At 46.9% G+C, this 25,921-nt stretch overlaps 1 protein-coding gene across 4 annotated transcripts; it reads left to right on the top strand.

Annotated features, from left to right (window-relative positions):
* Nucleotides 1-3,221: 3,221 nt before the first annotated feature.
* DNPEP (aspartyl aminopeptidase) lies at nucleotides 3,222-24,175 on the top strand. Of its 4 annotated transcripts, none has more exons than XM_019638279.1 (15): nucleotides 3,222-3,296; nucleotides 12,826-12,919; nucleotides 13,005-13,093; nucleotides 13,198-13,311; nucleotides 13,569-13,694; nucleotides 13,918-14,048; nucleotides 14,343-14,418; nucleotides 14,535-14,642; nucleotides 15,382-15,459; nucleotides 16,445-16,528; nucleotides 17,509-17,669; nucleotides 18,041-18,080; nucleotides 18,205-18,306; nucleotides 23,529-23,696; nucleotides 24,036-24,175. In XM_019638279.1, the coding sequence occupies exons 1-15, from the start codon at nucleotides 3,237-3,239 to the stop codon at nucleotides 24,084-24,086; spliced, it is 1,482 nt and encodes a 493-aa protein (XP_019493824.1). In that variant the 5' UTR covers nucleotides 3,222-3,236; the 3' UTR covers nucleotides 24,087-24,175. The 4 variants fall into 4 exon arrangements, with proteins under 4 accessions (XP_019493824.1, XP_019493822.1, XP_019493823.1 ...); XM_019638277.1 differs by lacking the exon at nucleotides 3,222-3,296 and adding an exon at nucleotides 12,135-12,219 and having other exon boundaries at nucleotides 24,036-24,173; XM_019638278.1 differs by lacking the exon at nucleotides 3,222-3,296 and adding an exon at nucleotides 12,251-12,306 and having other exon boundaries at nucleotides 24,036-24,173.
* Nucleotides 24,176-25,921: the final 1,746 nt, after the last annotated feature.

Here is a 25,921-nt window from a genome sequence, read left to right as displayed (position 1 = left end):
AAGAATTGTAATGAATATTAGAGATGATATGTGTTTAAGGCGTTTAGCGCCGTATTGGATATTCAACGCAGGAGAGCTATCGATATTGTGATGATTTTAAAACGTTTGTTGAGTTGACTCGCGGCTCTCCAAAGACAGGGAAGGTGGAGGAGATCTGGTATTTCATGGTCGAAGTGCCCTCCAGTGGCCGTACTTGGGAACTGCAGCCTTCCTGATGGCTCTTGGCGAGTCCCTTTGCAGGTCCAGAAACTAACTCAGCCACCCCACCCCAGGCCAGGCTTATCTAACCCAACTGGAATTCTTCACTGTATCTTTCCTTTTACAGAGGCCTTAGGGACTTTTAAAAAGTACTTACTAGGATAAGAAACTATGGGCAGAGCTTTAGCCCAGGAAGGCTACAGCCTGGACATAGACTGTCTCTCAAAGTTTGTGGACCCAGAGCCTTGGGGCAGGGAGGTAAGATGATGAAATGTTGTGTGTTGAGCGTCAGTTCTCTTCTGACCTGGACACCGTGGGATCTGGCTGGTGAGAGACCCGTCTTGCTGCCCACATCCAAATAATTAGCATAGAGCAAGCATAGCCCATTTCAAGTATCTGCTTCTGGGCTTCTACAGGTTTGTCATTTGTTCACCCTCCTTCCCTCCCTCCCTCCTTCTCTTCCTTCCTCTATCCATCCATATTTATTGAACACTGGCTATGTACCAAGCCTCATGTCCTAGATGCTGGGGGTTAAAAAGATCAATCTAACACAGACACAAACACTGCCACCAAGAGTTGTTCACAATGTCCCAGACACCACATGCAGAGCTAATCCTTGTGTTTGAGTGTTTATGACTTCCCTGTGTGGCTGAGTGGGAGGGCAGAGGCAGAAACATCAGATCCAGGCTGACTTCTTCCCCTGATGAAGTCTGTTCATAGTGGAAGCTTTGTCTTGCCAGGTTTGGGGCCTGACTTCCTATTCCTGGCCACACTGTTCCTCTGAGACATGCTCCCCACCTCAAACATTGACCAAACTCCCAATTTCACCTGCATGGGGGTCCCTGATCTCCCTTCCCCTCCCCACCAGTGCCCTTAGCCCAGGGCCTGGGGCTGGAAGTTAGGGAGGGGTGATGTGTTTTTAACTCGCCTTGCAATGAATGGCCTGGGTAGGGATTCACTTGCCCGATACTTAGCATCCAAACCAGCTCTCTGGCCAATTCCCCACTCTCCAGGATTGAGAGGAAGGAGCCTTACTCTAGAGCAGCGGTTCTCAACCTGTGGGTCGCGACCCCTTTGGGGGTCGAATGACCCTTTCACCGGGGTCGCCTAAGACCATCGGAAAACAAAAAGATATTTACATTACGATTCATAACAGTAGCAAAATGACAGTTATAGAGTAGCAACGAAAATAATTTTATGGTTGGGGGTCACCACAACATGAGGTAAGGGGTCGCGGCATTAGGAAGGTTGAGAACCGCTGCTCTAGAGTCATTGGATGGGAAGGTGGCTGGAGGTGTCCAGGGCCTATCTTTTTGGAAGACGGCATGAGGGGGAGGAAGAGCTGGGTGACTATTACAAATGCGTATTGACTCTGAGATTCGGTTGCCTCCTTAAGCTGCCATCCTCCCTTCTTCCCTTCATGATCAAACTTCTCAAATGTCTTCCCACCCCTTCCTCCTCCGTTCCCCCTTACCTGCTCCTAATTGTTGCATTTCCTCAGAATTCTTCCCAGCTGCAGTAGCACAGGCCCCTCACTCCTAGACCAGAGCTATCCAAAAGAAATACAATGGAGCCACATATGCCATTCTAAATGTTCTAGTAGCCACATTTTTAAAACGGTAAGAGAAACAGGTGAGATTGATTTTGATAATACAGTATATACTTAACACAATATATTCAAAATATTATCAATTCAACATGTGATCGATATTTTAAAATTGAGATATATGTTTTTCATAATCTGAAGTGTACAGTATTTTGTATGTCTAGCACCTCTCAATTTGGACTGGCCACATTTCAAGTGCTCGGTAGCCACAGGTGGCTGGTGGCCACTGTATTGGGCAACACAATCCTAGAGCCTTCATTCACTACTTAGCATAAACACATCTTGCTATGTGTGGTTAAACATCTCATCCCCATGTGTTCTGTCTCCCCAGAGAGATCAGAAGCCCCCTGGCTCGCAGTCCTTGTTCCATTCATCCCTGTATCTCCCATGGCGCCTTAAAACTATGCGTATACTCAAGAGGACCTCCACGCATGTTTGTTGATGGGAGTGAGTTGGGATTGATTTTTGTGGTTTAGTTATGGCTGTAAATGGTGTTTTATAGATTACTTCTATAGATGAACCCTGCTGCAATATTAGCAGAAACAAGCACCGTGGTTGTCAGCAGAGGCCCTGGGGCAGATGAGGCTCCCTGAATTGGGTGCGGGAAACCCTGCCAGACCACATACCATTTCTCTGGCTTAAGAGCCTGTCATTGCCACCCTGTGCTCCCCCCTGCAACCCCATCTCCGTTAAACCTCGGATATATAGCCCCTGTCAGAGTGCATTACACAAAGGATGTGTCTCCAGCATTCCACCACCAGGCTGGGAGCTCTTCAGGGCAGAAAAGGAGTTATTCAGGCTGATGAGAGCCTGATCCACAACAGATGCACAAAACGTGCTTGTCGAATGAATACATGAATGGGTGGCTAGAGCCAGCGAAGCCTCTCATATGTTCATGCACCCCAGAAATCTTGACTGAGCACTTACTATGTGCTAGGCACTGGGGATTCAGCAGTGAACAAGGCAGCTGTGGGCTGTGCCTCCCTGGAGCTCACCTGCTGGTGGGGGAAACAGACAATGAGCAAGAAAACACACAAATAAAATAATTAGCACCCTGGCTGGGGAAGGTAACAAGGGCTGAGCCTGAGAATGAGGGTGGAGCTCCTCAAACAAAGAAGAAAGGCTACATCTGTAGGCTCCTGGAACACAGGAACCCTCCCCCAAGCTCAGGGGTCATCATTTAGACATTAGCCACAATAGTCTAGCTGGAGGCCCGGGTTGTGAGGACATCACTGTATCAAATCACACTGATGATGTCATAATGGACCCTGTGGCATGGACTGAGGACCCTGCAAGTTGGAACAGAGGGGCTGAGAGAGGGGGAGGAACTAGCAAAAAAAAAAAAAAAAAGGCAGTAGGTCCAGGCATTGTCCATTCAGCCTCAGAAAGACCCGGCTGGAGAGGAGGCAACCTCTGTTGAGCGCAGGTGACCATGGCGCTCAGCCTCTCTGCCACCTCCGTTCCTATCAACTGGCTCCCAGGCTACCATGAGGTAACCCAGCCTGTCTCTAGATTTGTCTTCGGTGAGAGTGTCTCCACCAGTACAAAGTGCCACCCTGTGAGCCATGCAGTGTCTTGGGGATTGTGGGGGATAAAAAGATGAACAAAACATGGTCCCTGCCCTGAAGTTGCTGACAAATTAGACCCTGAGCAAGTGGTTTATGAGAACGTTACTCCCCATCCTCTTGGCTAACTCCGGAGGAACGGTGTGCTAAGTGTTGATGGAGTCATTCCAACCAGCCAGTCTGGGTCCTGAGCTTCTCTCCGTGTTGCCCCATAATGTGGCAGAGAGCTCAAGGGCAGCCCCCCCACAGCACAGGTGTTTTTGAGATTACAGATGAGTGTTTCTCAGGGTGGTCTAAGGATAGCAGAATTATTTGCAGCACGGGTTAAAAATGTACATCCCTGGGCCTTGGCCCAAACCTTCTAAATAAGAATTTTCAAGAGTGGGGCTCATGAACCCTCATTTTAAAAATCATTCTAGGTCATTTTTACCCTAAGCACTGCCCTAGAATTGAAACACCTACCACAGTTCCCAAGTCCCATGTCTGGTTGAGCCGGGTGGGTCGGTTTCTCTGTGTGAGATAGGTGTGGGCTGTATTTTTATTATTGATGAAAAGCCATGATTCATAGACTGCTGGTGGCCAGCTGTCAGCTTGGAAGGAATCAGAGGCCACTGAAAACAGAATTCTCTATCTTTTTGACCCATCTATAAAATGCTTACCTGAGCAGACGCTGTGTAAAGGCCATTAAAATACCAGACACAGAATAACCAAGTCCCCGGAACTTTATAGACGTATTTACTCAAACTCAAGTGCTTGCAAAGAGTAAATAAAAGGGAAGCCAAATGAGCAAGCACCCCTAGAAATACGAACTGAAAGTAAACAACCCTGTTCACTAAAATAAACAGGAGAAATCCAGGGAGGATTGCATGACCTCTAGTCAGACAGGCTCAAGAGCCAGAAACGGCCCATCTCGGCTTCCTGAGGAAGGAGAGGTGAGGGCCTGTCCATGCCACTTAGGGGCATGCTCTGGGAGTGCTGCCTTCAGAGGCCAGGGCCAGGCCTGTAATGGCAGACATTACCTTTGGGGGGCATGAGTGCTCCCCAGACCTTCCTGGTAGCCTGCCACAACGTCTGAAAAATCTCATGACTAAAGATCAAGAAGTGTGCCCTAAAAAGCCTCTGCTATAATGAGAATTCTCTGGAGGTGGAAAGTAGAGTACCTCAAGTCACTATTATTTGCCATTTATTCAGTAATTTAGTGAACATTTGTTTAGCCCTTGCTGGGTTTCAGGCCCTGTGCCAGTCACTAAAGATATCAAGATGAGTTAAGGCAGAAACCCGGTCTCAAGTTGCTCACAGTTTCATATAAGAGATAATAATATGAGAGACAATAATAGCTGACATTTATTGCTCATTTATATTTGACAAACTTCATGATAAGCACGCTACAGGCATTATCTCATTTAATCCTCATCACATTATGAGGTTATTACTGTTATCTTCCCCCGTTTTACAGATGAAGAAACTGAGGCTCAAAGTCTGTGGTATGATGGTAAATGCTTAACCACTAGCTCTTTGGAAAAAAAAAAAAAAAGCCCCGGTTTGTTGTGTTTGCCCATGTAGGTTACATGAATGCGGCCAGGCCAGTTTCAAGCTACCAGCCTGATGTCATTGAATCTGGAGCTGCAAAGAGATGAGTGGGAGCTGGCTCCAGCGTAACTCTGCAAACATGGCCCACAGCTAATCAATGGAGGCGCCAGGATTTGGACCCATGTCTGTCTGATCCTGAGCCCATGTGCATAACCACTTTGTTACATTGTCAATAGCTACATAAGATCGTTGACATTCAAGAGGGATACATCTTAAGACCTTTGCAAAATGCCAGTTTTACAATGCTCCATAAAGCTTCCAAGGTTAATAATCAGCACTTCCCTACATCTCCTTGCTTTTATCACCAACAGGAACGGTTGGTTTTCTTTTGAGGGCCATTAAAAAAACCCTTTTATTTTGAAATAATTATACATTCACAGGAGGTTACAAAAATAGTACAGAGAGGTCCTGTGTACCCTTCACCCAGTTTCCCTCAATAGTTACATGACTTACATGACTACAGTACAATCTCACAGCCAGGCAAGTGACACTGGTAAAATGTGTGTGTATAGTTCTATGCCATTTTTTCTAGGATTGCCAGGTTTAGCAAATAAAAATACGGGACACTCAGTTAATTTTTGTTTGTTTGTTTTAGTGTAAGTATATCCCATGCAATATTTGGGACATACTTATGCTACGGAATTATTCTTTATTTGAAATTTAACTGGGTGTCCTGTGTTTTATCTGACAGCCCTAATTTTCTCACGTGTAGAGTCATGCAACCACCATCATAATCAAGATCCAGAACTTTTCCACCAAAACAAAGATGTTCCCTGTGCTACTCCTTTCCAGTCATACCCATCCCTTCCCCCAGCCTCCCTAGCCCTTGGCAGCCACCCATCTGTTGTCCATCTCTATAATTTGGTCATTTTTTTTTTCACTCAGCATAATACCCGTGAGATTCAGCCAAGTTGTTTCAATATCAATAGTTTGTTCCTTTTTATAGCTGGGGTGTCTTAATTTTCACAAAGAACAATTATTTTAAAAAATTTCATTCATTCAATAGTTATTGTATATCTACTATGTGCACACATGGTGCAGTCATGGAGCAGGCTGCAATCAGGGTTGGGGTTTTTGCCCAGCAAGTAGGCAAATCCAGTGTGGGCAAGGGACTTGAAGGTGTATGCAAGGGAGTGATGATAATGATGGAGCATATGATGTATGCTGGCTAAGAGGGAAGTAGAGACCAGAGGAATGGAACAGGGAAAAAGAAGGATTACTAGTTCGTCGTTGTTGTGTAGATGAAGCACTAATGGAGTCGGTGCCTTTTTGTGAAGGTTTCCCTATCTCATCCTCAGTGTATGTTTTGTTTAAAATAATTAACATCAAAAGAAACATTCCATTCACTCTCCCTTCCGCATGTAGATACAATTTCCATATCAGAAGGCAATACAGCTTTTGGGAGAGGGAGGGTGGATGGGGACTTTTTAAACTGAAGCCTTTAGCGTTAAATGCTAACCAATAAATGCTTACTAATTTAATCAGGGTACAGAAGAAAACAACAAAAGTTATAGTCACAGAAAGTACTTAAAATTCATTTTTTCACCTGTTACTTTTTACTTATTATTATTATTTTTTTAGTTGAGCCATCCTGCCACCTGTTGGCAGCTCAGTGGCAGCTCTCAGGCCGGGCATTGAACCACTAGTTGCTCAGAGCTCGCACTCTTGAGCGAGCTGTTAACCAACTGAGTCACTCAGCCAGCCCTTTAAATTACTTATTTAGTTTTTGGTGTTTTTTTTTTAACTTTATTGGGGAACAGTGTGTTTTTCCAGGACCCATCAGCTCCAAGTCAAGTTGTTGTTTCAATCTAGTTGTGGAGGGCGCAGCTCACTGGCCCATGTGGGGATCAAACCGGCAACCCCGGTGCTACGAGCACTGTGCTCCAACCAGCTGAGCCAACCAGCAGCCCTTACCTGTTTGGCTTTTAAAAGTAGGTAATATGTGTATGTAGAACAAAATTTTAAAGTGCAAAAGGATTTACACGAAAAAGGAAGTGTCCCTTCCACCCCAGGCTCTCGGCCCCTTCATTTCTTCTCCTCAGAGTCATTACCATTTTCCTGTGGCTCCTGACATATTTGAAACAAGTAAGAATATATGTGTGTGCCTGTGGTCTACACACACAAATGGCAGCATAGCATAACTGCTATTCTGCTCCTTGTTTTTTCACTTAGTATATCGTGGAAATTGCTCCCTATCAGTACCTATAAAGGTGCTTCATTTTTTTGGTAACCATATAAAGTACTTCTTAAACATCCCTCCTAGAACATAATTGGTTGGAAGCCGTAATCTTGCCTGAGCTACTCACCTCAGGGCATCCTGGGATTTCGTTCTTCATCAGTTCTGTCTTGCTTGGAAAACAGAACTTGAGCAGAAGACACGTGTTGGAAACCAAAGTGCCCATCTGACATCACTGCCAGAGGACAGAGTATACTGTGCTATGCAAGTTCCTATCATTATACCCAGAAGCAAATTATTTATTAATTTAAACCACCACGGCATCTACCAGCAATGAGATACCCAGGGCTGTCCTGGCATCAGGAAATCAAGATCCCCTGATTCAGCTCCTCTCTGCACCCATCTTAGCAGACAGCAGCAGGACACACACACCACTCGTATTTTCTCTTCCTTACAGCATTGCTTTGGTCTTTTGTATCCCTAATCACCCTTAATAATTATGTGAAACATTACTACTTAGGAAGCTTCTCTCATAAACTAATGGGTCAGAAGAGACATGATAACGAATCAACTCACACTGAAGTGTGTGTAACGGACTGCAGTGTTAACTCACAGGCACTTGTTAAACCCAAAAGATAAATAATTAATGGTAGCATTGTAAATACCAGCTAAGGACTGGGGGGATTTTCTCAGGACCCTGAGGGCAAGAATGAACCTCAGAAACTCTTTTGGGATAGCTTCATATCCAGTGCCACCCCTTTGTCCAGAGATGACCGCTTGCCTTCCAAACCTGAAAAAAAAGAAAACTACATATACAAAACTATATATATATATATATATATATATATATAGTTGGTGCAAAAGTAATTGCGGTTTCGGGTTGTGAATTTTAAATCATTATAACTACGCTCAAACACATCTTTATTAATAAAAATAGGAACCATTACAATCAACACATTTTTGCCAATGAGAAAAAAGTCTGTTTATTCCTGTAGCATAAAAGTCCGTCCTTTGGGATTCGACGAACTCTTGGAAAGCATTTTCTGCATCCTGCTGGTTGTCGGTGTGTGTTCCCTGCAAAAAGTTGTCGAGATGCTTGAAGTGGTAGTCAATTGGCGAGAGGTCAGGTGAATGTGGTGGATGAGGCAAAACTTCATAGCTCAATTTGTTCAACTTTTGAAGCGTTGATTGTGCGAGTGTGGTCAGGCATGGTTGTGGAGAAGAATTAGGCCCTTTCTGTTGACCAATGCTGGCTGCAGGCATTGCAGGTTTCAGTGCATCTCATCAATTTGCTGAGTATACTTCTCAGATGTACTAGTTTTGCAGGGATTCAGAAAGCTATAGTAGATCAGACTGGCAGCAGACCACAAAACAGTGACATGGCCTTTTTTTGGTGCAAGTTTGGCTTTGGGAAGTGCTTTGGTCCTTTCTAGGTTCAACCACTGAGCTGGTTGTCACCAGTTGTCATACAAAATCCACTTTTCGTCACACATCACAATCTGATCGAGAAATGGTTCATTGTTACATAGAATAAGAGAAAACGACACTTCAAAACACGATTTTTTTAATTTCAGTTTGCTCATGCGGCATCCACTTATCGAGTTTTCTCACCTTCCCAATTTGCTTCAAATGCCTAACAACTGTAGAACGGTCGACATTAAGTTCTTCAGCAACTTCTCTTATAGTTGTAAGAGGATCAGCTTCAATGATTGCTCTCAATTGGTCGTTGTCAACTTCCGATGGCCGGCCACTACGCTCCTCATCTTCAAGGCTCTCATCTCCTTTGCAAAATTTCTTGAACCACCACTGCACTGTACGTTGGTTAGCAGTTTGTGGGCCAAATGCATTGTTTTATGACCCATTTTGAACTCGAATTAAGAAAATCGCTCAAATTTGCTTTTTGTCTAAAATCATTTCCATAGTTTAAAATACATATAAGGGCCGGCCGAGTGGCGCATTGGTTAAGAGCTGGCTTGGGACACCAGAGGGCCCCAGTTTGGATCCCACATATGAGGGCCAGTGACACTGCCCTCTACAGCTAAGATGCTGAACAACAGCTCAACCTGGAGCTGGGATGCCATGAGTCACAGGCGTCGGGGTAGGCTGCAGCCCCTGCTGCAGTGGGTTGCCATGGGCTACAGTGAGTAGCCAGCAGCCAGCGTGTGCTACAGTGAGTAGCAACAGCGCCGTGAGCGGCTGTCCAGAAGCCTGCGACTGATCTGCCTCGCCCAGGAAGAGCGCAATGATGGTGCCAACTTGGGCCAGTGAAGCAACGTCCTCCACAACTAGACTGAAGAACAAAAGGACAGCAACTTGTCTGTTCCCCTTCCCCCAATTCCCCAGCACTGTTCCCATCCCTTAATTCCCCAATAATAAAAATCTGTAATAAATAAATAAATAAATAAAATACATATAAAATAAACAGCAATAATTAGCAAAAAAAACATAAAGCAGGAAATTTGCATTATGTTGTATAACATAACCACATTTATTTAAGAATGTATTCCAATAACAAAGGTAAATTTTAACAATGCAAAAACCGCGATTACTTTTGCACCAATCTAATATATAATTTAGAAACTTAGCTCATTGTGTAAATTTTACTTAAATGCTCTTGCCCTGTAAATATTATTCTGCAAATTGCTTTCTTTCACTCAACAGTATATTTGGAGCTTTTTTCTATAATACATAAAGATTGACCTCACATTATTTTTTATTGCCATATGGTATTCAAACACTGTATCAAACATTAACGTGCATTGAAATCAGCTAGGGATCTTAAGACGCAGATTCTGATTGGGTAGGATTGGGTAAGTGCTGGGGTTCTGCATTTCTAAAAAGTCCCCAGGTCAACAAATCACACTTTGAGGAATAAAGGTGTAGAGTACAGGTAAAGTTGTGTGCTAGAGCCAAGTTGGACCAGCTCATAGGAACCGATTGTCAAATTTCCAGGAATTTTGTGATCCCATTGTTAAACCTAGCAATCATTAAAAAATTAAGTTATATAAACTCACAATTAAATAAATCATATTACAAACACAGATAATAAATACTCAAAAATCATCACTTTCCTAATTATTTTACCATAAATCTATGCTCTTGAGGTTATGTCAATTTTATCTCTATGGTGGAAATCTATATAATGTGATGCTTTTGTACATCTCTTCCCAAACTCCACATTTAGTTCATGATGGCAACCTGGAATTGCCACAGGAAGTGTTTACCCCACAGAAATTGAGTATAAAGGCATGCATTACCCCAAGCCTTCTCCAACTCTTGGTATTGCCAGTCTTTTTCATTTTTGTTATTCTGACAAATCAAAAATGCATTCCCCTGGTTATAGTGAGATTGGGTCTCTCATATGTTCATTCCTAGGATTTTACTAGTGTTTCTTATAGGACGTTTTTACTATTATATTTTCCAGTTGATTATTGTACAGGCAAGCCAATGATTTAAAAATCAGGCCACCCCTCCTACCAGTTTTTAAAATGTGTCAGTTTATTTACTTGGAGGTTCTAGGTAATGCTATAATCTACAAATAATGACAAATTTTATTTTTCCATATACTATATAATTGTTTATTTTGTTTTGTGGTTCTGGTTCTGACTGCAGGTCCACACTGACTACCACTGGTAACAGTTTATCACTGCCTTACTCCTGATTTGAATAAGAGCACTTCTGTATTTCCCACTCATGCCTGCTGTACATTTCTGGCCAACAGCCTTTATCCTTCCTCTTCCTGGTTTCTTAAGCTGATTTTGTTTTGTTTTATTAAGAATGGGTGTTCAATTTATCATTTACTTTCACTTTCTAAGCTATGCGTTTTGGTGATATTCAAATTTCTCACAGTAAGCTGTACTCTTTCTTTTTGTGATCAAAAGAACATTAAAGATTTTTCTTTAAGTCTCCTTCCTTTATACGTTATACCCCTGTTTCAGCTCTTTTCACTGTCCTCAAATGTGTCCCTTCCCCAGTGGCTGGACAAGAATGTTCTCTCCATGTCCTACTCAGCACTGAAACTTTGCACATAATGGCATTTCAATAATTGGTTAAGGAATGCCATGAATTTAACCCTTCGCGGAGTGTGTATATTCTTGAACACTCCCCTGAAAGAGCTACTGCTTTGAAGTGAGGGCTAAAGGACCTTTCCCACGACTCCCCCACTCCCTGGACATTCTCACCCCAGTACATAAATGCGCCATCCCTCTGTCATCCCTGGAATGTTGATAATATCCCTGGTGGCAGGACCTAGGGGCCACCAAGAGTCCTGACCAGTATCTATGGTTAGGCAGGTGCATGTGTTTTTTTTAATTGCTATTCACCACTCTTGACACAGAAATATTGGAATTGCCTCCAAGAACATATGGAACTTTTTTTTTTCTGTCGTCTTAAGATCTGGAAAGAATGCAGATAGTTATCAGAGTCAAATCCCAGATGCCTCCAGACAGCTGTGTGATCTTAGGCAAGTCATTAACTTCTCTGTCCCTCAGGGACCTCCCAGGTAACATTAACATTTACCAATAAAAAGAAAGGCCTAGAAAAGCTCTGAGAGTGGGTTGTTCCAGGCCCCAGGAATTAATTGAGTCCAAACCCCACCTCTGCCATTTACTACCTTGGATAGGATAGTCATCTCTGTTTTTAGATTTGTTCACATATAAAATGGCAGTAAAAGTACAAAGTTGATAGGGCAATTGTGAAAATTAAACGAGATAACACGTTAAGCTTTATCATAAAGCTAAAGCTCATGGTGAGCACTCAATGACCATTAGCCATGTTTCTATTATTATCACAAGGGTACCTGTGGCGAGAGAGAGCACTTTGTACAGTACCTGTCAGACCAGGTGAGCTGGTGGGGCGAATTTTTTCTCTGACTTTCTGACCTTGAGGAGGGGCGGGTGGCGATGGTTGGCGGCTGCCCTACTACCTCCGGGGCGGCAGAGGGCTCCCGCGGTCCCGGCGCGAGGAGGGGCGAACGACGGGGGCGGGGCGGACGGTGAAGCGGGCGGACCCAGCGGCGGGAGTGGGGGCGTGCAGAGTGCAGGGCGGTGGGGGGCGAACGCCATTCGGGGCGTGGGGCCATGCAGGTGCGTGTCCTCCGCTTGCTCTGCTCGAATTTCTATCTCAGACCCGGCCCGGCGCCCGCGCGGGCCCAAGCTCAGCAGCACGCTGAGGTGGGGGGCCGAGCCTGACCCAAAAGGAAACCGAAAGCCTGGCCCGGAGTGACCTAACCTTCCTGGGATTGGAAAGCGGGGGGCGGGGACAGGGGAGAGTTGGGGAGGGGCGGCATCCTCTGGTGAACCGGGTTTTAGTTACGGAAGGGGGTCGCGCGCGTGGTTCAGGCCAGTTCAGAGTTAGGGGCGGGTTTGGGAGCTCAAGAGTTTGGAACGGGACCGGCATTTCCCGGCTGGGCGGGCACGTGGGGGTGGGGCTTAGCGGGCCGGGCTAAAGCTCGGGCTAGGAGGCGGGGTGTCTTGGAAGAGCTGGGCGGGGAGAGCTGCTGGGGTGGTGATACTTTGACTGGAGGGCAGAAGCTTTAAGCGGAGAGAGGTTCGGTCCGACATCTGCGTCTCTCTGCGGGGAAACGGGCAGAAACAGGTCTGAGCGTTGGATCGGTCACTTTGGGGGTTTGGGGTGGAAGTCCCCGGAGCCTGGCTGAGAGTCGGTGTTGTCAGAGCGCTCCTCTCCCCTAGGTGGCCATGAGCGGCAGGGCCAGCAAAGAGGCGGTGCAGGCTGCGGCCCGAGAACTCCTCAAGTTCGTGAACAGGAGCCCTTCTCCTTTCCACGGTAAGTGACCAGGGCAGCGGAGGGGGGTGGGGCCGGTGTGCCCCCTACCGGCTTCTGTCGCCATGAGAGGGCTCTTTCTCTATAGTTGTTGCCGAGTGCCGAAGCCGCCTACTCCAAGCTGGCTTCCATGAACTCAAGGAGACCGAGACCTGGGATATCAAGCCCAATAGCAAGGTACTAGGGGTGGGGTAGGGACCGAAAGGCAGCTCCCTAGGCAGGGGCTCAAAGTCCCGAGTGCCAGCTGGCTGGCGGATCTAATTCAACACCTCTTCCCCCAGTACTTCCTGACCAGGAACTCGTCCACCATCATTGCTTTTGCTGTGGGAGGCCAGTATATTCCTGGCAATGGTTTCAGCCTCATTGGGGCCCACACGGACAGCCCCTGCCTCAGGGTGAGGAACTGGGCTGTGCGGAGATGGGGGCGGCATCAAGTGGGGAGAGAACTGGGCAGAAGAGAGCTGGGAGGCACACATTGGGGGATCTATTCCCTGGAGCAGGGAAGAAGCTTTGTCTCCCCCTTCCTCCACACTTTGGGCTCTTCTGTCACTAATTTTCATTCTATGTTACTTAGCTTGTGAATAGTTCATCTCGTTTACAAATCATGTCATGCAGTCTTCTCTGACTTCTCATTCCCCATCTTCACATTCAGGTAAAACGGCGATCACGCCGTGGCCAGGTGGGCTTCCTGCAGGTTGGTGTGGAGACCTATGGTGGTGGGATCTGGAACACCTGGTTTGACCGTGACCTGACCTTGGCTGGACGCGTCATTGTCAAGGTAGTAATGGGGGTAGAACCTGGGAGGGTCTCAGCTTCAGCTACCTGAAGATACAGTGTCACCTTCCTTCAGAGTACCTGTGGGGAGCCCTCTGCTGCAGGGAAGCGGGGGAGGGTAATGGCAGTCTAAGTCAGAGGACCGCCTTGGGCAACCTGTGAAGTGGGAGCTTTAACTAACTGTGATTGAGAGGTGCCCTGGGCTCACGATGCCTGGTTGGCCGCAGTGCCCTATCTCAGGCAGTCTGGAGCAGCGGCTGGTGCATGTGGACCGGCCCGTTCTTCGCATCCCGCACCTGGCCATCCATCTGCAGCGAAATATCAATGAGAACTTTGGGCCCAACACGGAGATGCACTTGTAAGACTGGGGCAAGGGCTGTGGTGACAGAGGGATGGGGTGTGGCACCAGATGATGGAATGGGCCCAAGTGGGACCTGGAAGATCACTATTTAATGGTGGCCACAGTCAGGTTCTACTTTTGGGACCCAGCCGATGTCCAAGGGTCCTCAACAAGTCTGTCATTCAGGGGGCGAATTGGGAATTAAAGGGTAAAGGCTGTTCCCCATCAGGAGATGCCTGAGCTTAGGGGGTACCCCGTCCTGCTGTGCCCTCTAACCCTCCCCACAATCCCTTCTCGCTTGTCTCCCCACAGAGTCCCTATTCTTGCCACAGCAGTCCAGGAGGAGCTAGAGAAGGGGACTCCTGAGCCAGGGTCTCTCAATGCTGCAGTAAGACAGTGCCCTGCTCACAGGGAGGGGTGAGCAGGTGGGAAAGAACCGATCTCCTTAGAAGGGGAGTGGAGGGGAAGAGCCGACCCTCCTCGCAGCACCCTTCTGCCCTGCAGGATGACCGGCACCACTCAGTCCTCATGTCTCTTCTCTGTGCCGATCTGGGCCTGAGCCCTGAGGACATCGTGGAGATGGAGCTCTGCCTTGCAGACACCCAGCCTGCGGTGAGGAATGGCAGCAGGGACTTGTGAGGGGGGGAGTTTGGGATACCATCCTGCCCTAGTATGTCCCCTGAAGCACTGTCAGCTCTGCCAGCCCCTCAGTATTCTCATCCCTGTTCTTTCCAATAGATACCACTCCTCTCTATCTCTAGGACACTGTTCTCAAAAACGGCAGTTTCCCCGCCCCAGACCTGCCTCCTGGGGCTCTCTGGGGTGGGGCCTGGAATTGGCTTTTCCACAGATTCCCCAGGAGTTTCTGCTAGAGGTGTCCCTGTCTACTTTGACCCATACTGGCTCTGAAGCTCTAAGGGCAAGAGGCCACCATGTGGCCACCCTTTTTCTGGAGCCTGTCCACAGTCCCTCCCAGTTCCCGACAATAGGAGATTGCTAAGGCTTTGGATGTCCGAGCTTGTCTGAACGTGCGCTAAGTTTCTGTGTCTTGGCTGGCTTCCTCCTCTGATTATTTCTTTAGTTTTTCTTGTGACCGTTCGGCCCCTTTTCCTGTCCCACAGGAGGTGGCCAGGAGTGGCAGGTCTCCACCCTTCCGTCCCTCAGCCCCAGCCCCAGCCCAGCCCCATGCACCATTCTCTGCTCAGTCCTACACAGCAGGAGCATAGTCCAAAGCCAGGGGTCAGGGAGAGGTGGTGCAAGGAACCAAGGAGGCAGCTCAGACTAAAGCCCTTGGGAGCAGGGAGAAGCAGGCATGGGATTAAAGGTCAGGCTGATTGTCTGATTTTTCTAGGTCCTAGGTGGTGCTTATGAGGAGTTCATCTTTGCCCCTCGACTGGACAATCTGCATAGCTGCTTCTGTGCCCTACAGGTGAGGAGCTGGGGCACCCCCAGGTGGCACACAGCACCAGGGGGACTGCCTCAAGCCCCAGCAGGTGGTGAGATGGCTTTTGGCCACCCCCACAGTCTGCTGGTGCTGGTGGACCATGGGGAGGGGCCTAAATGCTGCAGCCTCAGCATTGCTCCCCTTGGCCCCATTGTTGCACTGGCCTGGGGCCTGGGGTTGTGGTGAGGAAGGCTGAGAAGTTGTCTAGGGCACCATGGTGTCTTGTTCCATTCCTGCTGCCTCTCCTTTAAGTAAACCTCTGCTTCGAGGGAAAGGCCTTAGCAGCCCATCAGGCAGTGTCATCCACGTCCCTCTGCTCCCCACCCCGCAGGCGTAAGCCCACCCAGCATTCTCTTTGTGCCTTGGGATCTCAGTCGGGTGGACTTTCTTCCTTCTAGCCACCTTGATATTCTCACCTTTCTACCCTAGTCGGTTCCCTTTCTCTTCTCTTCTACCACACCCCTCCATCTACCCTTTTTACCTTCTTCCTTCCCCAGCCTGTTCTTGGAGACAGGCTTTGAGCTATAATTGAGACCAGAACCAGAGCTGGGACTCATATCCGCCTCTGCCGCCAGCCAGCCAGTTATCACCTTGATAAAGCCACAGTCACCTCTTTGGACCCTGATCTTTTTCACTGAGGCCAATTAGTTTGCTTAATCTATGCAGCCCTTTCGACTTTACGGGATTCTCCGCCCTTGCCCTCCACCTTACACATCCTCCTGCCTTCTGCATGGGAAGGTGTAGGAGAAGAACACCCAAGGGGGCTTCTCCCATCCCATTGGGAAGGTCCCCCACTGCCCCTTGCCAGGCAGCACCCCCTCAGATGAAGGCCAGTGAAAGCCTAAGCTCGCTTCACTCGGGCCGTGATGGCAGAAGGCGGGCGGCCATGGACACCTCCACAAGGTGTTGGTGGACTGAGTTCTGAAAGAGGAGGGCTGAGGGTGATACTCTTGATCCCTCCCCAAACCAGGCCTTGATCGATTCCTGTGCAGCCCCTGATTCCCTGGCCACAGATCCCCACGTGCGCATGGTTGCCCTCTATGACAACGAAGAGGTACACAGAGGGCTCTGGGGAGGGTCCCCTCTGGGGAGTCTTTCATGGCCAGCCTGAGCCAAGCACCCATTGTGAGCCAGCAGGGGAGACGCTGTCTGGGCTCCCTTAGCCCTTGGTCCCGTCTGATTCAGCGTGTATCTGCCCCTGCCCTTGGTGTGACCATACCGCCCATATTTCTTTGTGTGCCACATGGTGAGCTCCTGGAGGACAAGACTGTGCCCTTTCATCCTAAAAGCTCCAGGGCTCAGCACAGGGTGGGTCCTCATTATGCCTGCTTACGTTAGGGTGCAGTCATAGACACTGTAAGGAAGCCTCAACAGCTGGGGAGTTTGCCGCTGTGTAAACTTCAGTTAGCAGTTCAGGACAGGTCTCCGCCATCCTGAACACCTGGCGTCCATCTCAGGATCCAGGGTGGCTGTTCTAGCTCATGCCATCATGTCTATACTGAGTTATTAGGAAGAGAGAAAGGGCAAAGGGGGAATGTGTGCCCATCCTTTTAAGGGCATGACCCAGAGGTGGCATTTGTCACTGCCTGCGTTCCACAGAACTTAGCATGGCTACGTTTAGCTGCAAGGGAAGCTGGGAATGGCATCTCCAGCTGGGTGATCACGTGCTTAGCTACAACTTGAGGGTTGTGTTACGGAAGGTGTGGACAATTAGTCTCTGTCACACTCAAGAGGATTGGCCTTTGTGGTGGGGCATCTGTGCTGAGCCCCAGATACGAGGGTCAGGGGAGAAGGAAGGCCAGCAGTACAGAAAGGGCTGTTTTCTGCCCAGAGGTGACTGAGGATTATTTGGCCCCAGTCCTCCTCCAGGTGTTTTGTGGCACAGGGTTGGGGAAATTGAGGACAACACCCCACATTCCTCACCCACTGACTCAGTGGGATTCTTGGCCAGCATGGGCATTGGGCCCTTCTCCCTGGCCTCCAGCTTGGGCCCCTCAGCCCAGACCCCCAGACCCAGGTCTCTGCTGTTGCCAGGTGGGGTCTCAGAGTGCCCAGGGGGCGCAGTCGCTGCTGACGGAGTTGGTGCTACGGCGGATCTCAGCCTCACCCCAGCACCTGACAGCCTTCGAGGAATCCATACCCAAGTCCTTCATGATCAGTGCAGACATGGCCCACGCCGTGCACCCCAACTACCTGTGAGTGTACGGTGCCTGTCCTCACACAGCTGGAGCCCCGGGTGTAACCCTGGCCTTCAGCCCCTCCCCCTTCCCCTTCTTCATTCAACTGGGAGGTTCAGTGTGGACTTCTTTTGACTGTCCCAAGGCCCAGCTTCGTCAAAGCCATGGAATGCCAAACCCAAATATGTTGAACAGGCTCTATCTACAAACTTATTTCCATATATTGCTAGAGGCTGCCTGGAACACTGTTTAGCATACCTGAGGTCCTTCTGGGCTGGGTGGGAAAGCATGCAGTGATCCATTAGGGATGTCTGAGGTGGGAGAGGTGGGCGGTGTTGACAGGCTCAGTTCATGTTTGCCATCACTGGCCCTTAATCTGTCTCTCACAGGGACAAGCATGAGGAGAACCACCGGCCCTTATTCCACAAGGTGAGGTGCTCCTGTTTCTCCTTGGGGACTTGGAAGCCTGGCTGGTTCTGGGCCCCATCTCATTCCCGCTGGGCTTGTCATCCATCCTTGCCTCACCCTCCATGCCTGGTTTCCTTCTCCCCAGGGCCCTGTGATCAAGGTGAACACCAATCAACGCTATGCCTCAAATGCAGTTTCAGAGGCCCTGATCCGCAAGTTGGCCAATAATGTCGGGGTACCCCTGCAGGTGAGAGTGGGTCCTGCCTGGTAAGGCATGATGGGTGGAGCATGGCGGACACAAGCAGATGGGCCTCCAATGTGGGGGAAGCCTGGTAGACAACCTTTAGTGGAGGGGGTCCAGTAGAGTGAGGAGAACAGGGGTTTTGGATATTGACAGAGCTGGTATCAATGCTAGCTCTGCTGTGGTGCTAGCCCTGTGACCTTGGACTAGTCCCCTAATTTCTCTTGAGTCTGTTTCTATGCCTGTAAAATGGGGCTAGTAAAGATGCCTATTCTGCTGGATTTCTGTGAGGATTAAAGGCACAATGGGCTCATGGTACACCCACCTCTCCTGTGTCTCTCTTACACACCCTGGGCACTTACATAAGGGAGCTTCAGGGCTGGGGAGCTTGGACCTCCAACTGCTCACTTGCATTCTTGCCTTTGCAATGGCCCATCTAGTCCATAGGTACAGGTATAGACAAAGGCATACCTCGGAGACGCGGTGGGTTTGGTTCCAGACCACCGCAATAAAGTGAATAAAGCAAGTCACACGGATTTTTTGGTTTCCCAGTACATACAATAAAAGTTATGTTTACGCTATATTGCATTATAGCATTATGTCTAAAAAATTAATGTGTATGCCTTAATTTAAAAATACTTTATTGCTAAAAAGGGGTAACCATCACCTGAGCCTTCAGTAAGTCATAATCTTTTTCTGGTGGAGAGTCTTGCCTTGATTTGATGGCTGTTGACTTAATGAGGGTGGTGGTTGTATCATGAGATTGCAGCAGTTCAGTCTCATCTTCAGTTCCCTTGCTCTTCCCACCACATCTGCAGTTACTTCCTCCAATGAAGTCTTGAAGCCCTTAAAGTCATCTGTGAGAGTTGGAATCCTTCCAAACTCCAAAATGTTGACATTTTGACCTCTTCTCATAAATGACAGATGTTCTTAATGGCATCTAGAATGGTGAATCCTTTTCAGAAGGTTTTCAGTTTACTTTGCCCAAATCCATCGGAGGAATCATTTGGCAGCTAAAGCTTTACAAAATGTATTTCTTAAACAATAAGACTTGAATGTTGAAATTACTCCTTGAACCATGGGCTGCAGAATGGATGTTGTGTTAGCAGGCATGAAAAAACAACATTAATTTCATTGTCTACCTCCATCAGAGCTCTTGGATGACCAGGTGCATTGTCAGTGAGCAGTAATATTTTGAAAGGAATTTTTACTTTCTGAGCAGTAGCTCTCAACAGTGGGCTTAAGATACTTAGTAAACCATGTTGTAAACAGATGTGCTGTCAGCCATGCTTTGTTGTTCCATTTATGGAACACAGGCAGAGTCGATTTAGCATAATTCTTAAGGGCCCAAGGATTTTCACAGTGTTAATGAGCATGGGCTTCAACTTAAAGTCACAGCTGTATTAACCCCAAATAAGAGAGCCAGGCTAGCCTTTGAAGCCAGGTGTTGACTTCTCGTTAGCTGTAAGATTCCTAGATGGCATCTTCCAATATAAGCTGTTTCGTTTACATTGAAAGTCTATTTAGTGTAGCCATCTCCATTAATTATCTTAGCTAATCTTCTGGATAACTTGCTGCAGCTTCTACACCAGCACTTGCTGCTTCACTTATACTTTCCTGTTATAGGGATGGCTTCTTTCCTTAAACCTCATGAACCAACCTTGGCTAGCTCCAAATTTCTGCAGCTCCCTCACCTCTAAGCTTGCATAGAGTTGAAGACAGTTAGGGCCTTGTTTTGGATTAGGCTTTGGCTTAGGGAATGTTGTGGCTAGTTTGATCTATGCAGAGCAGTAAAACTTTCTCCATATCAGCAATAAGGCTGTTTCGCTTTCTTATCACTGGTGTGTTTACTGGATAGCACTTGTAATTTCCTTCGAGAGCTTTTCATTTGCATTCACAACTTAGCTAACTGGTTCAAGAGGCCTAGCTTTGGTCTGGTTTGGCTTTCGACATGCCTTCCTCACTCAGCTTAGTCACGTCTAGCTTTTGACGTAAAGTGAGAGTTGTGTGACTTGCTTTCACTTGAACACTTAGAGGCTATTGTAGGGTTATTAATTGGCCTAATTTCAATATTGTTGTATCTTGAGGTATAAGGAAGTCGAGAGAGAGAGAAAGAGAGAGAGAGAGAGAGAGAGAGAGAGAGAGAGAGAGATAGGGGAACAAACAGCTGGTTGGTAGAGCAGTCAGAACACAGGCAATATCTTATGTATATGGGCGTGGTTTTGGTGCCCCCAAACAATTACATCAGTTAACATCAAAGATCACTGATCACAGATTACTGTAACAAATATAATAATGAAAAAGCTTGAAATATTGTGAGAATTACCAAAATGTGAAGAGACATGACGTGATCCAATGCTGTTGGAAAAATGGAGCCAGTAGATTTACTCAACTCAAGGTTGCTACAAACCTTCAATTTGTAAAAAAAAAAAAAAAATCTGAAATAAGATGAGAATTATGCCTTTGCAGATAGATAGATAGATGATCGATAGATAGATAGAGAAGGAAGGAAGGGAGGGAGGGGGAAGAGGAGGGGAGGAGGACAGGGGAGGGGAGGGGAAGGAAAGGAGCAGCTGTGGGCGCGTCTGGGGAACAGCATCCCTGCCAGAGGAAACTAGTGCAGAGGCCCAAGGGAGGCAGCAGTGAGTTGGATCTGTCAGGAGGAGACGGGGCCAGAGCTGGGGGCGTGGGGGCGGGGGCAGGATGCAGGGGAGAGAGGGAGACACCATCGTGCAGGGACTCCTAGGCCAGGGAAGGCTGTTTGGATTTCCTTCTGAGACAGCAGAAAGACATTGGGAGATTTTTCTTTAATAACTTATGGCAAAAGTAGGACATGTGTACTTCAGAAAATACAAATAGTAATAAGAAAATAAAACATGAATCCCCAGAGATTTGTGTATATTCTTCCAGATTTTTTTCTATGTACTTAGCACATTAAAAAAAAAAAAGAAATCATCTTGGGTGTAGTTTTAGTTTCCTCTTTTCACTTAGTACCTTTCCTTTTTCTATTTCAGTACATTTTTATTTGAGTACATTTATATCTCTCCTAATCATTTTCAGTTTTCCCCACTTATCCCAAAAATATTTTTTACAGTTTTTTTGTGCCAACTTAGTATCCAGTTCAGGACCACATGTTATATCTGGTTGATATGTTGCTTAAATGTCTTTTAATCTAGCACACTTCCCCCTCCTTTTATTTTTATTATTTCTAATAATATTGACTTTTTGGCTTGTTGAAGAAACCAGGCTGATCATCCCATGTAATTCTTGCTTTCTGGATTTGCCTGGTTGCTTCTTCACGTGTTGTTCAGCTTGTGCCTCTAGCCCCCGTATTTCCTGTAAACTGAATTCATATCTAAAGGCTTGATGGAGTCAAGTTAAACATTTTTTGCCAGAAGACAACATGGCTGGTGTGTCCTCCATGTTGTATCATACAAATATTATCTGGGTGATAGCAATGATAAGATTGACTGCTGGATTAGGGGTGCCCTCCAATCCCTCCATCCTATGGGGGTTTTCCTTCTCGGCCCGGACAGTAAACGTGTATGAGTGATGAGTCCCCATCAACCAGACATCTGAAGGTTTTAACACCATTTGATAATCTTTGCCTAAATCAATAATTTCATTAGAGTTAACTGAAAACTACTCTCCCCCGCCCAATTCACCCCTTCTACATTTCATTTCTTTTACATTTATTAGCTGCCATTGTCTGTGAAGTGGAACTTTTTCCCATCAACTAGGGCAATTTAGTTATCATGAAGTACAGTTCCCGCTACAAAGACAGGATAAATGCTCCTTCTTTTCCTTTAATAACCAATTTTCAAGGTGAAGTGTTTTAATTGCCTCCTCAAATGATGACAACTAGGGTTTTTTTTTTCTTTTCCTTTTCTGACTATCATTATGAAATCATAGGTTTTCTTTTTTTTTTAAACATTTTTATTGGGGAATTGGGGGAAGGGGAACAGACAAGTTGCTGTCGTTTTGTTCTTCAGTCTAGTTGTGGAGGATGTTGCTTCACTGGCCCAAGTTGGCACCATCATTGCGCTCTTCCCGGGCGAGGCAGATCAGTCGCTGGCTTCTGGACGGCTGCTCAATGCGGCTGTTGGCTGCTCACGCTGGATGCTGGCTCCACACGGTAGCCCATGGCAACCCACTGCCACAGGGGCTGCAGCCTACGCCGTCGCCGGCGACTCACGGCAGCCCAGCTCCAGGTCGAGCTGTTGTTCAGCATCTTAGCTGTGGAGGGCAGTGTCACAGGCCCTCATATGTGGGATCCGAACCAGGGCCCTCTGGCATCCCAAGCCAGCTCTTAACCAACACGTCTCACGGCTGGCCCGAAATCATAGGTTTTCATTGGTTCAGAGTTATCTGATGCACTACAATAATTTTATTTTATCCTCAAATTGTCATAACTGACCAACAGGAGCCCCTTCGATGTAACTGCTGTGTCCTTTTACATGACTCTTGAAAGTTTTCTTGCTTTTTGACACAGTAAGAAATTGCAGGCTCATCTTGTTCATTTCTCTCCCCACACTTGGTAGCTTTTGATGTATAATGACATTAGAGACCATGGTCTGGCACCATGAGTGTTCATTGTTATTGTGTATATGTAGGGGGCATAGCTAGGAAAAAGGATATGTATTTTGAAAATCATTAGTACTGTAATTCTTATTTAAAAAACAACAATAGTTATTAATTTACTTGATTTTATAATTGTTTTCCTTTACACTGAAAACCTTGGTATCTTATTTATTATCTGATTGTCTCATTTATCTTTTTACCAGAATATAAAGAAAATAGTTTCAAAATGTCAATAGCAATATTTTTAAAAAACACTGAAACTACCGGGTGATTTTTCTTCGTGTGTGTATGGGGCGGGGGTGGTGAGTACGTATTAAGCAAGAGGACGGCATAAAGGATACTTCTTATTTTCATTCTCTTGCCCGCTGTGTGGAGAATGGATTCTTTATGGGAGACAAGATGATGGTAGCTGGACCTAGGGTGGTGGTAGTGTAGATGGAGAGAATAGGACCAATTCAGAATAAACTCTTTTGGGCCTGCCATTTAATGTTGGTTTTGTGATTCTACGCTAATCCCACTCACTCTCTGAGCGGGTAGAAGTGGACTGTCTGCCAGGCCCCTTTCAGCCCTGCAGTTGTAAGGCGATTTTCTCCTTGGCCTTAATGAGCACACACTACAGGTTGTTCATGAACCTCTTCTTTCCCCAGGATGTTATGGTCCGGAACGACTCCCCCTGTGGGTCCACCATTGGACCTATCTTGGCTTCTCGGCTGGGGCTGCGAGTACTGGATTTAGGCAGCCCGCAGCTGGCCATGCACTCCATCCGGGAGACAGCCTGCACCACAGGAGTGCTGCAGACCCTCACCCTCTTCAAGGTGACTCGCTGGGCTCCCTCCCCCTCTGGTACCTGGATTGGTTGCTAGGGCAACATTGCCATCACTGAGTGAGTGGCTTAGGTGATGGGGCTGGTTGTGTTGGTGCTACCATAGAAAAAGAAGGGTCCCCCTTCTTAAGGCGCAGGGGCCCTGATAAGCCCCCCGGGAGACAATGAGGGGACAGAGAAGGGATCAGGAATGGGAAGACTGGAGTTGTTGTCAAGTGTGGGTGAACAACTATGTTTGTCTTGCTGGGTCCTGTGTTGGCAGGAGGGGTGTGGCGGGGCACCCCCGTCTCGTCTCCACTGACTCCAAATCCCATGTTGCCTCCCATTTTAGGGCTTCTTTGAGCTCTTCCCTATTCTGAGCCGTAACCTCTTTGTGGATTGAGGCCTCTTGGAAACACTTCTCTTGCACTTGAGAGGGGGCGTTCTCAGCTGAGCTGAAGCTGGATTATTAAAGTGGATTTTTCACGCAAACTCGTTCTGTTGTGCTTATTTGGCTATTGGAGGAGTCGGGGTTCAGCCTGATTTAAACCTCTGGAGCCAGAACAGAGGGGGTGGGGAGGGGTGCAGGTAGAGGAGACCACACCTGGGAGCTGATGGAGGCCCGGTTTCAAATATCTTTTCCTTAAACCTCATGCCTGAAGTGGGCGAGGGGTGGCTAAGTTCACAATGGGAAGGTCATTTCTCCCATCCTCTGTCCTCCCTTTCAGGAAGTGGCCTCTTCCCTACTTCCATTCCCAGAATAGTCCTGAAGCCCAGCTCAGCCCTCTGAGGTCTCAGTACTCAGCATTAGCCCCTTCCCCGCCCCAGCCCCGAGCTGCCCTGGGCTGCCCAGGCTGGCTTCCACTCTCCCCGATCCCTCCTCAACCCCACCCAGGCACTGCAAAGGGACGGGCACAGTCTGGGCTTCAGCGTCACCCTTCACCATCCAAGTCACTTGTCAGCAGCTGCTGGTATTACTTGATTATTACCAGGGAAAACGTTATCACTGAAAAAACCAAAATAGGAAAAGTCATAGTCTCCTTATAAACTTCCATCAAAATAATTGCACTAACCAGTGTTCCAATTTTTTGGATATCAAAATTTTTAAATTTTATTTTATTGGGGAACAGCCATGGTCATAGGTTACACATTGCTTTCATGCTACAATGGCATAGTTGACTTAGGGAGGGCGCAGTTCACAATGGCCCATGTGGGGATCAAACTGGCAACCTTGGTGTTAGCACCACACTCTAACAGCTAACCGGTCAGCCCACTAATATAACCATTTTTGTATAAACATGACCCAAGTTTTTTAACCACTAAATATCATAAAGCAATTCTTGTGGGACTTAAAATACATAAAATTAAACTATATGACAACAATAGCATAAAATCTTGAGAAGCCAACAGGTTCAAGTGTACTAAGTTTCTTGCAATGTCCAGGAAGAGAACCAAGGAATGAATACTATGAAGTCAAGAATACATACTGTGATTTTTAGGAAAACCATTAAAGGAATTTTAAGAGTTTATAGTTTCTGTTGTGGGTTGACTTGTGTACCCTGAAAAGATGTTGAAATCCTAACCCTGGTACCTGTCAGTGTGATCTTATTTGGAAATAAGGGTCTTTGCCAGTGATCGTGATGAGGTCATTAGGATAAGCCCTAATCCAGTATGACTGTCCTTACAAAAAAGGGAAATTTGGACACAGATATGCACAGAGGAAAAAAGCGATGAGACAGGGAGAGTGCCATGTGAAAAAGGCCCTGGAGTGATGCACCCACAAGCCAAGGATCATAGGCAAACCAGGAGACGCTGGAAGAGGCAAGGAGGCTCCCCCTACAGGATTCAGAGGAACATGACCCTGCCGACCACTGCATTTCAGAATTCTAGCCTCCGGAACTCTTAAGACAACACATTTCTACTGTTTTAACCACCCAGTTTTTTGGTATTTTGATACAGCAGCCTTGGGAAACAAATACAACTGCAAACTAATTGGGGAAAATGGGATAATAAAAAATAATCAGTCCATTCTGCAACTTCAAATGGTTCAGCAAAACCATATTATGTACGTATGTGTGAGTAATATAAAATAGTAAAATGGATTGGCTCTAGGTCAAAAAGTATTGACTGTAGGTGGAGAGACGATGGGTGTTCATGGTACTATTCTTCCAAATTTTTTTATTTTATTTTTTTAAGATTTTATTGGGGAATTGGGGGAGGGGAACAGCGCTGGGGAAT

Source organism: Hipposideros armiger, unplaced genomic scaffold, assembly GCF_001890085.2.
Source record: "Hipposideros armiger isolate ML-2016 unplaced genomic scaffold, ASM189008v1 scaffold_38, whole genome shotgun sequence".
NCBI classification, from domain to species: Eukaryota; Metazoa; Chordata; class Mammalia; order Chiroptera; family Hipposideridae; genus Hipposideros; species Hipposideros armiger.
This window is presented reverse-complemented; position numbering and strand designations above follow the sequence as displayed.

Bases quoted from the DNA above. Each gene is read 5' to 3' on its own strand.
- DNPEP (XM_019638279.1), top strand. From the start codon at position 3,237: ATGGCGCTCAGCCTCTCTGCCACCTCCGTTCCTATCAACTGGCTCCCA. The intron at 13,695-13,917 runs GTAGTAATGGGG...GGTTGGCCGCAG, and splicing joins CTGGACGCGTCATTGTCAAG to TGCCCTATCTCAGGCAGTCT. The intron at 14,049-14,342 runs GTAAGACTGGGG...GTCTCCCCACAG, and splicing joins CCCAACACGGAGATGCACTT to AGTCCCTATTCTTGCCACAG.